The 10,608-nt window shown below is 43.5% G+C and overlaps 1 protein-coding gene across 1 annotated transcript; it reads left to right on the forward strand.

Moving 5' to 3' along the window:
- Nucleotides 1-845: 845 nt before the first annotated feature.
- On the forward strand, nt 846-2,189 carry LOC103638313 (peroxidase 1). Its single transcript, XM_008661262.3, has 2 exons — nt 846-1,198; nt 1,271-2,189. The coding sequence occupies exons 1-2, from the start codon at nt 962-964 to the stop codon at nt 2,042-2,044; spliced, it is 1,011 nt and encodes a 336-aa protein (XP_008659484.1). The 5' UTR covers nt 846-961; the 3' UTR covers nt 2,045-2,189.
- The last annotated feature ends 8,419 nt before the right edge of the window (nt 2,190-10,608 follow it).

Genomic DNA, 10,608 nt, shown 5'->3' on the forward strand with positions numbered 1-10,608 from the left:
TACCTTAATCCATATGGATTGAAGTGGATTATTGGAGTATACATTATTTTAATTTTCACTCCAATCTACATCAATCTATGTAGATTGAGGTGGATACTAGAGTATCTAAATAAGCCCTAGCTAGAGGGTATTGACACACACAAGATAGTTAGGTATATTATCCTTTTGGTTTACTGTTTTTCATGTAGGCTTTCTTGGGCCACCCGTCCTACAAGCAATTTTCCTGTTGGTTTTAGTGATGATGTATATATGTCGTCAGAAACATTCAGCAGCATCAGAAATATACTCGTTTCGATTAGTTTATAGTAGCGAGTGAATTTGGAAAATTCTATTTTCAAGTGCCATGCATGGAAACCATTATTGTGCTCATAAACCCAACATTAGTGAGGTCAAGTTCGGAGACTAACCAAATCATTCGGCGAGCACATGGGATGGTATTCTGTTGATGCATATATAACTATAATCCCTCAATTATAATGGGCGGCCTCGGATAATCTACGAGGTGTTTAATTGGACTGTAGAGCTGGATTAGGCCAGGTCCATGTCATGTTACGTTCAAGGACGCGGCCATGCATGCACGAACTAACTGTCCTTTCCCACCACGCCGTCTATATGTTCTCTTCATTTGTTTTGTCGTCTTGACCTGTTCGCTCGTCGCTGTTGTCAATGCCTTAAACCATGGCGTGCATTTCATTATGGAGGGATGATTATGTCGAGAGGGAAGTTAGAACATGCATGTGTGAGAACAAGCACAGCTTGTCAAACAACAACAACCTACAACGTACGTACTCAGCAGCTACATGTATCCGGCGCCGTACCTCTATAAATACGGGGGGCGGGAGACGCAATGGACATGCCCACCCAACATTAATTGCATCATCACTTGATAATTAAGTACGAGTACAACATAGCTAGATACTTGTTGCCTCTGCCATACGATAGAGCGCGCTTTGTGTCACCAATGGCGGGTCGATCCATGGCGACTCGGTGTTGCGCAGCTCTGTTGCTGCCAATGGCCCTCGTGCTCTTCGCAGGTAGCTCACCGCCGGTGCTGGCTCAGCTGGAGCTCGGCTACTACAGCAAGACATGCCCGAACGTGGAGGCGATCGTCCGCAAGGAGATGGAGAAGATCATCTCGGCCGCACCCAGCCTCGCTGGCCCGCTCCTCAGGCTTCATTTCCACGACTGCTTCGTCAGGGTAAGAATTCTTTTCTGAATAAATGTTTCCACGACTGCTTCATTGCCTGCCTGTAACGTAAATCGACTGCAGGGCTGTGACGCGTCTGTGCTCCTCAACTCCACCGCGGGTAACCGCCTGTCTGAGATGGACGCCACTCCGAACAGGAGCCTGCGAGGCTTCGGTTCCGTCGACAGGGTGAAGGCCAAGCTGGAGGCCGCCTGCCCCAACACGGTTTCCTGCGCTGACGTCCTCACGCTCATGGCCCGCGACGCCGTCGCGCTGGCCAAGGGCCCCGTCTGGGCCGTCGCGCTCGGGAGGCGAGACGGCAGGGTGTCCAGCGCCACGGAGGCGGCCGGCCAGCTGCCCCCGTCCTACGGAGACGTACCGCTGCTGGCCAAGATTTTCGCGGCGAAAGGCCTCGACCTCAAGGACCTGGCTGTCCTGTCCGGAGCGCACACCCTCGGCACGGCGCACTGCCGGTCTTACGCCGGCCGGCTCTACAACTTCAGCAGCGCCTACACTGCGGACCCGTCTCTCGACAGCAGGTACGCCGACCGGCTCAGGACGCGCTGCAGGAGCGTCGACGACGACGATGCCGTGCTTTCGGAGATGGACCCCGGCAGCTTCAAGACCTTCGACACGAGCTACTACCGCCACGTCGCCAAGCGGAGGGGCCTCTTCCAGTCCGACGCCGCGCTCCTCGCCGACGCCACCACTAGGGAGTACGTCCAGCGCATTGCGACCGGCAGGTTTGACGACGAGTTCTTCAACGACTTCAGCGAGTCCATGGTCAAGATGGGTAACGTCGGCGTGCTCACCGGTGCACAGGGGGAGATCAGGAGGAAATGCTACATCGTCAACTAGCTAGTATTATCAGTTACAGGGGGATGATCTGACGCATGCATGTTTGTTAGTTGTTTATCATTATTGTAATGTATTAATTATTACATTGTTGTAACTTCATTCTTCTAAATAAGATATAGTGTCAATGATGACTGATAAACGGATCCGCGCACCGTATTTGGGTATAGCTCCACTTCACGATGAAGCAACATTTTTTTTGATGTTTTTTGACGATCGTATTAGGCTCTGAATCTCTGACGGATCTATCTCAAAGTGTATACTTTCTTATTGAGATCGCCAAGTTCTATCGACATATACTACGTGATTGGTTGCTCCATGGAATGCATCCAGGCCTGTCACATCTAGTTGACCGTGCGGCGCACTTGAATGGTTGCCTGCACGCAAACGAAACCAGCCTGCACGCTCAGATGCAACACAAGTGAAAATGTGCCTGGCTGCATGCATGCGTAGAGACGTGGGGACGAAGCTTCACTAGCGGTCCAGGCAGCCACGAGCCAGGCGCCCAAGAGCCCAGAAACCAATCACACTGATAGTGCCTCCTTCCCTTGGTCCCTTAATTAGGTAAAATCATTCACCGTCTCCATTCCATCGACATAAATTCGCTTGACCTTCTCCATTGCTATTGTCAGCCTCAATACTTAATATCTGCATATCACAAAACAATAGACATGTTGCACACTCCACTACTAATGCCATGGTTAGTCTTAACACTTACTTAATATCTGCATATCACAAAACGATAGACATGTTGCACGCTCCACTACCAGTGCCATGGTTAGTGTGAACACTAAATCAAAGATTGACCAACTACTAACAATCACTCATTGATACAATCTTGCATAACACAACTATAGTTGGGTACCCGATATTGAAAGTTCTGTGGGATTTCATTTCCATTAGCCTCTAGTCGCTCAGCCGCTTCCTCGGGGTCCTCCACCACGGCGTCCCCGCTTTGCCCCCTTGCGCTTGTGGTGGAGTTGTCTCAGCCTTCCTCTCCATCTCCTCTTTCATCGCCGGCTTTCCCGTGGATGTGGTATGTGTTTTCTCCCCCATTTGGTTCCAAGTAAGTCTTAGTGCGCTTCGCCCTCTTCCTTCGTTGTTTGTTCATCGCACGTTGGGTGTCGGCCTTCGTTCGTTCTCCGCCCCCTCCATTTCCCCCTCTCTCTCTCTCTCCCCATCTTCCTTCCCTTGCCTTTTGTTCTAGGTGTTCTTGATTTGTTGTGCTGAGGGTGCTCGAATTTGGATTTTCTTTATGTTTAGAGCTCCTCAATTGCTCACTTCTTGTTCTAGTTTCTTGGCGTTTTTCTGCCTCAGCTCGTTCTAGCTTTTCTTGGTTCTTCTTCCTCCCTATTCTTAGAAATCTGAGTCGTCATCCTTGTCCTAGCGACTTCTCGAGATTTCTGGTTTCTTGGGATTCCAGTTGGGGGTGTTGCCAGTTGTGTTTCTTGAGCAGGTGTGGTGGTTCATGGATGTTGTCGCCATTAATTTAAAGAAATATTGGTGGGGGTGGTGCAATGGCGTCGAGATTTTTGGCGATTCTCCTTTCTGGGTTGGGAGCCCATTGGTGCTCATAGCCTAGGCCCATATGGTGGGTGTTTATGAGCCAAACACATGGTGTACTTTTAATAGGATGGCTAGGAGTGGGCTAGGTTAGGAAGACCTAGTTGGTGGCAGAAACTTTCACCATCTCGCCGCTTTCATTTCTTGCCTCCGTAAGTTTCCTACCCACTCCTCGGCTAGCTTTTACAGTGGGTGGAGTTGTCCACTACGTCGCGCCTCTGCGTGGGAAGAGTGGCCTAGGGTTGGTAGTGGTGGAAAAGGGAAGAGTGGTTCTTGCCCCTGGATGGAGTCAAAGCCTTGGACTCAGAAGTGGGAGCAGAAAACTTCAAAAAGGGATATGCAGTAGGATCCACCTCAATGGGGGCGTAACCATAACCTCTGCTGACGTCTTCACCCTCCCCAAGGAAGAATCACCCCGAAATGTGATGGTCAGGGCTCTTCCAACGCTAGAGACTTAAAGTTGAAAGGTAACCCCAATCTTCCTACCTTTGCCCAAACGATGTCTGATCTTGATTCTGGTAGAAGATTTTTTGCTAGAAGTGTGGTGAAGAAGGGCATCAATCTAGGGATTATACTAGATCACTATGGTGTTACATATGTAGGAAAGACACTCATGTCACTTCTAAATGTGTCTGGCCCAAGCAAAGTAAACCTATTATGCCCATAGTTGGCATGGGAGCTGATGGGTTAGGTTTATGCACTTCTTAGTTTGCTAAAGCTAATTCTAAAAACCGTAAATCCGGATTCTTGGATTTAGTCAATATTCTAGAGGGAGTGGTATCTGCTGGAGACTTATAAAAGGATTTCGTTTTCTATTTTCCATAGGGAAGGATTTTGAAAGGCACTAAACGTCAGGCTGGTTTCGTAATGCGATTTCCTTCTCTGGAAAGATTGGAGGAACTAATCCATTTTCTTGAGTTAAAAATGAAGATGTATGGGGTTAAACTAATGGCAGTGTCGTGGAACTCTCAAGCTAAAGCTAAGGTTTGGCTTCACAGTGTGGATGATAGTATAAAATGTACTAGAAGAAATGCAAAGCTTCCAGACTATTTGTGAAATTGGGTTCATGTTGGGTCCTATTGAAGAATTGGATCTCAAAAGTCTAGAAGTGGAGAGCTGTGTTAGATTTAATGTCCATGTTAAAAGCTTTTCCATGATCCCTCCAGTAGTTGAGATTGGTGTCAAACCATTCCTATATGATATTTACTTTAAGGCCATGTTCGTTTACACCAATCCAACTCTAGATTAGCATGGATTGGAATTAAATCCATGTCCCAAAATAATCCAAGCCTACTCAAATTTTTTATTCTGTTAAACCCAACATGGATTAGAACCCAAGGGTTTGGGAATTTTTTAACTATATGGATTCTATCCATAGCTCATTAGGTATAGAACAAATCCATGAAGATATTGCACAAGTTTATATTAGAATCCATGGATCAAAAGAATAACTAGCTTTGAGAGATACATGTATTAAACGATGGATTTAATCCCACCATGGGATTGGGTGTGAGGAATGGATTCACCCAATCCAAACCCAGATTAAATCCATGGTGGCATTTGAAAGTCGCCTAGAGGGGGGGTGAATAGGCGAAACCTGAAATTTATAAACTTTGAACACGCACTACACCTGGGGTTAGGGTTACAAATAAATAATATTGAATTCGGAGTGCGAAAGATGGTTCTTTCTTGCTATGAGTTGTTCAATCAATGCAAATAACTTTGGGAGCCAACTCAAAACAATATGAGCAAGAGAACTTTAGTGAGAGAAGAGGGAAGAAACAAATCAAGTGATGAAGATCAACACAAATGAACACAGTGATTTGTTTCCCGAGGTTCAGTTCCAAGGAACCTTCTCCCCGTTGAGGAGGCCACAAAGGCCGGGTCTATTCCAACCATTTCCCTCTCTCAGTCGATCACTTAGACTAGTTGAGTGCTTCTTCTTAATCACACGAGTCACTAAGACCCCGTAAGGATCACCACACAATTAGGTGTCTCTCGCTTGCTTTACAAAACACTTGAGAAGTTTATAATGAGAAGAAGAAAGCAACCAAGCAACAAGAGCAACAAACGAAACACAAGTCACCCTCTCTCAAGTAACTAAGCACTTGATTTGATTTTGGAGCTTGGAGAGGATTTGATGCTTTGATTGTGTCTTTAGAGTGTATCCTTTTGCTCTAGTATTGAATGGGGAAGTTGCAATGCTTGGATAGCTTGAGTGGTGGTGGTTGGAGGGTATTTATAGCCCCAAACACTATTCTAGCCGTTGCTGTCGATGGGCACACCGGACACTCACTGTTCACTGTCCGGTGCATGCCATGTCAGCCGACCGTTAGGGTTTGGAGTTGTTGACCGTTGAAGTCTTCAGTCCTCTTGCAGCACCGGACAGTCCTGTGCGTTCTGACTTTGCAGACTGACTTCTGACTTCTGCTTTGCAGTCAACGCAGTCGACCGTTGGGCGCAGTTAACCATTGCTCCGTTGTTTCACCGGACAGTCTAGTGGTGCACCGGAGAGTCCGGTGAATTATAGCGGACTCGCGCTAAGAAAAGCCGAGAGCGGCCAGTTCGCGAGGTGCTCAGCCAGGGCACCGGACAGTGTCCGGTGCGCCACTGGCTGCACCAAATCTTGTATGCTCCAAACCGTGTAGAATTCCCTCGAGTCTTTTTCTTTATATGTTTATGTTGACTTTATGCACCTGAGAAAAATAGCAACTAGGCAAACTAGTTAGTCCATATGGTTTGTGATGGACGTTAAACACCAAAATCGATTATAGAAAATGGTTAAGCCCATTTCCCTTTCAATCTCCCCCTTTTAGGTGATTGATGCCAACACAAATCAAAGCAAATATAAAGTGTAGAAGTGTAACTAGTTTGCAATTTGACAGATGTGCATAAGTTACTATGAAATGAAAGTACCTTTAAACATATATGGTTGCTTTGTTGTAGTTTAACATTTTGGACCACTTATTTTTATTTTTGCAAATCTTTTGGAAAAGTCTTTTCAAATTCTTTTGCAAATAGCCAATGGTATAAGAATATGATTTCGAAAAGCATTTTCAAGTTTTTTGAAAATTCTCCCCTTGTTTCAAATGCTTTTCCTTTGGCTAAATAAATGCTCCCCTGAAGAAGTTCTCCAATTAGCTATCAAGAGGGTTTTTGCAATTTGAATAATCTCTCTCCCTTTTTGAAAAAGTTTTTAGAAAGCAGGGTGGTGGTGCGGTCCTTTTGCTTTGGGCCTAATATTCTCTCCCCCTTTGGCATTAAGCGTCAAAAACAAAGAGAACTGGAGGCCTTTTACTCTCTCTCCCTTTTGAGATAGGATATGAATGAAAGTTCATGAGGAGGGCAAATGATAAATGATACCGATAGAGTTGTTGTGGAAGCTTTGCCTTTACCGAATGCTCCATTTCCCTTTCAATATAAGACTAAGCATAGAAATACACTTGGAAGCACATTAGTCCCAGCCTTGGCACAAGAAGAATAAGAAATATGTATTTGTACCAAATGAAAGAGACATGATCAAAGATATATAAATAAGCTATGTGTGCAAGATTTCAATCAAAGTTCTGAGAATCAAGGATATTGAGTTCATTCCTAAGCTTACTAAAAGTCTTTTCATCCAGGGGCTTGGTGAAGATATCAGCTAATTGGTTGTGGGTGCTAACATAAGCAATTTTTATATCCCCCTTTTATTGGTGATCTCTCAAAAAGTGATACCGGATGTCTATGTGCTTAGTGCGGTTGTGTTCAACGGGATTATCCATCATGCAGATTGCACTCTCATTATCACATAGGAGAGGGACTTTGCTCAACTTGTAGCCATAGTCCCTAAGGGTTTGCCTCATCCAGAGTAATTGTGCACAACAATGTCCTGCAATAATATACTCAGCTTCGGTGGTGGATAGAGCTACTGAGTTTTGTTTCTTTAAAGCCCAAGACACCAGAGATCTTCCTAGAAACTAACAAGTCCCTGATGTGCTCTTCCTATCAATTTTACATTCAGCATAATCGGCATTAGAATACCCAATTAGACCAAAGTTAGATGCCTTGGGGTACCATAGCCCAAACTTAGGAGTGTAAACTAAATATCTCATGATTCTTTTTCACGGCCCTAAGGTGAATTTGCTTAGGATTTGCCTGGAACCTTGCACACATGCATACAGAAAAGCATAATATCCGGTCGTGAAGCACACAAATAAAGTAATGAACCTATCATCGACCGATATACATTTTGATCTACAGATTTACCTCCTGTGTTGAGGTCGAGATGCCCATTTGTTCCCATGGGTGTCTTGATGGGTTTGGGATTCTTCATTCCAAACTTCTTGAGTATATCTTGAATGTATTTCATTTGGCAGATGAAGGTGTCCTCTTGAAGTTGCTTGATTTGGAATCCAAGAAAATACTTCAACTCCTCCATCATAGACATCTCAAATTTTTGTATCATAATCCTATTAAACTCTTCACAAGGCAACTTGTTAGTAGACCCAAATATAATATCATCAACATAAATTTGGCAAATAAACAAGTCTTTAGCAATTGTTTTATTGAAGAGAGTAGGGTCAGCTTTTCCAACTTTGAAGCCATTAGTGATAAGAAAATCCCTCATGCATTCAAACCATGCTCTTGGGGCTTGCTTGAGCCTATAAATCGCCTTTGAGAGCTTATAAACACATGTAGGGTACTCACTATCTTCAAAGTTGAGAGGTTACTCAACATATACCTCTTCCTTGATAGGGCCATTGAGGAAGGCACTCTTCACGTCCATTTGATACAACTTAAAGCCATGGTAAGTAGCATAGGCAAGTAACATACGAATTGACTCAGGCCTAGCTACGGGTGCATAGGTTTCATCAAAATCCAAACCTTCAACTTGTGAATAACCTTTGGCAACAAGTCGGGCTTTGTTCCTAGTCACCACAGCATGCTCATCTTGTTTATTGTGGAATACCCATTTGGTACCTACAACATTTTGGTTAGGACGTGGAACTAAATGCCATACATCATTCCTCGTGAAGTTGTTGAGCTCCTCTTGCATTGCCACCACCTAGTCCGGATCTCTAAGTGCATCCTCTATCCTATATGGCTCAATAGAAGACACAAAAGAGTAATGTTCACAAAAATGAGCAACTCGAGATCGAGTGGTTACCCCCTTGTGGAAGTCACCAAGAATGGAGTTGATGGAATGATCTCTTTGAATTGCTTGGTGGAATCTTGGGTGTGGCGGTCGTTGATCCTAAATCTCTTGATCAACTTCCTTGTCTTGATCATCTTCATCTCCCCCTTGATCAATGTCCTCCTCTTGAGGTGGCTCATCGTCTTGATCTTGATCGTCGTCATCTTGAGCCATTTCCTCATCTTGAGTTGGTGGAGATGCTTGAATGGAAGATGATGGTTGACCTTGTGCTTGTGAAGGCTCTTCGAATTCTTTTGGACACACATCCCCGATGGACATGTTTCTTAGAGCGACGCATGGAACCTCTTCATCATCTAGTTCATCAAGATCAACTTGCTCCACTTGGGAGCCATTAGTCTCATCAAACACAATGTCACAAGTAACTTGAACTAATCAAGTGGACTTGTTGAAGACTCTATATGCCCTTGTGTTTGAGTCATAACCAAGTAAAAAGCCTTCTACTGCTTTAGGAGCAAATTTAGAATTTCTACCTCTTTTAATAAGAATAAAGTATTTGCTCCCAAAAACTCTAAAATAAGAAACATTGGGTTTTTTACCAGTGAGGAGTTCATACGATGTTTTCTTAAGGATTCGGTGAAGGTATAGTCGGTTGATGGAGTAGCATGCGGTGTTAATCGCCTCCACCCAAAACCGATCCGGTATCTTGTATTCATCAAGCATAGTCCTCACCATATCCAAGAGAGTTCTATTCTTCCTCTCCACAACACCATTTTGTTGGGGTGTGTATGGAGAAGAAAACTCATGCTTGATGCCCTCCTCCTCAAGAAATCCTTCAATTTGAGAATTCTTGAACTCCGTTTCATTGTCGCATCTAATCTTTTTTATTCTCAATCCAAACTCATTTTGAGCCCGTCTCAAGAATCTCTTCAAGGTCTCTTGGGTTTGAGATTTTTCCTGCAAAAAGAATACCCAAGTGAAGCGAGAATAATCATCCACAATAACAAGACAATACTTACTCCCACCGATGTTTATGTAAGCGATCGGGCCAAATAGCACTACTAGAGATACGCTTATTTAAGACGCACATTTGAAGACGGATATCATTGCGTTTTATAGAAACATCTTTTATCATGTGGTGATGAGTAAGGTAAGACGGTTTGTTGGAGATCTGTCTTTAATAAATAAGTGTTTTGAGACATTTACAATGTAAGAAATGTCTAATGTTGATTTAAGGCGTTTTGTTGTCGAAAATTGTCTCAAATAAATATACCTTCGGAGTCATTAAGATTGTAAGAATTGTCTTATATTTTGGTTAGTATATTAGACACTTTTGTATACGAAACCATCTCAAATAAAGATATTATTAGGGTCACCTAGACTATAAAGACCATCTTAGATATTAGTGATTATACTAGTCACTTTTAAATATGAAACCTTCATATGATATTTCTGATAGAAGTATTGTGAAAAACGTAGTAAATAGTGAATTCGGCTTAGTTTGACGATATATAGAATACAAAATGTAAAACTTTTCTCTATAACTTGATATAGATGGTAAAATGAACCCAAATATGACCCGATCATTAATGTGTCACACAACAGATCTAACTCATCATTTTGCTTTAATTCCTATCATTTATGTACCAAGGGGTTCATAAAGTTATTTCCATCCTATGTTTAATATATTAGTACTTTTACATTTACATTGTCAAAGTCTAAAAACCCGGCCATTTGAGATCCGGACTAAAAACCAACATCTAAACGGTTCCTTCTAAAGCAAATCTGTGATCAGGTGCGTCCACTTCACCTCTTTTAATTTCTGTCGTATGATGTTGTTCCAACGGTCACGGGTGCATCCCTAGAACGT

Source organism: Zea mays, chromosome 9 (assembly GCF_902167145.1).
Source record: "Zea mays cultivar B73 chromosome 9, Zm-B73-REFERENCE-NAM-5.0, whole genome shotgun sequence".
Classification (NCBI taxonomy): Eukaryota; Viridiplantae; Streptophyta; class Magnoliopsida; order Poales; family Poaceae; genus Zea; species Zea mays.

Bases quoted from the DNA above. Each gene is read 5' to 3' on its own strand.
- LOC103638313 (XM_008661262.3), top strand. From the start codon at position 962: ATGGCGGGTCGATCCATGGCGACTCGGTGTTGCGCAGCTCTGTTGCTG. The intron at 1,199-1,270 runs GTAAGAATTCTT...AATCGACTGCAG, and splicing joins TCCACGACTGCTTCGTCAGG to GGCTGTGACGCGTCTGTGCT.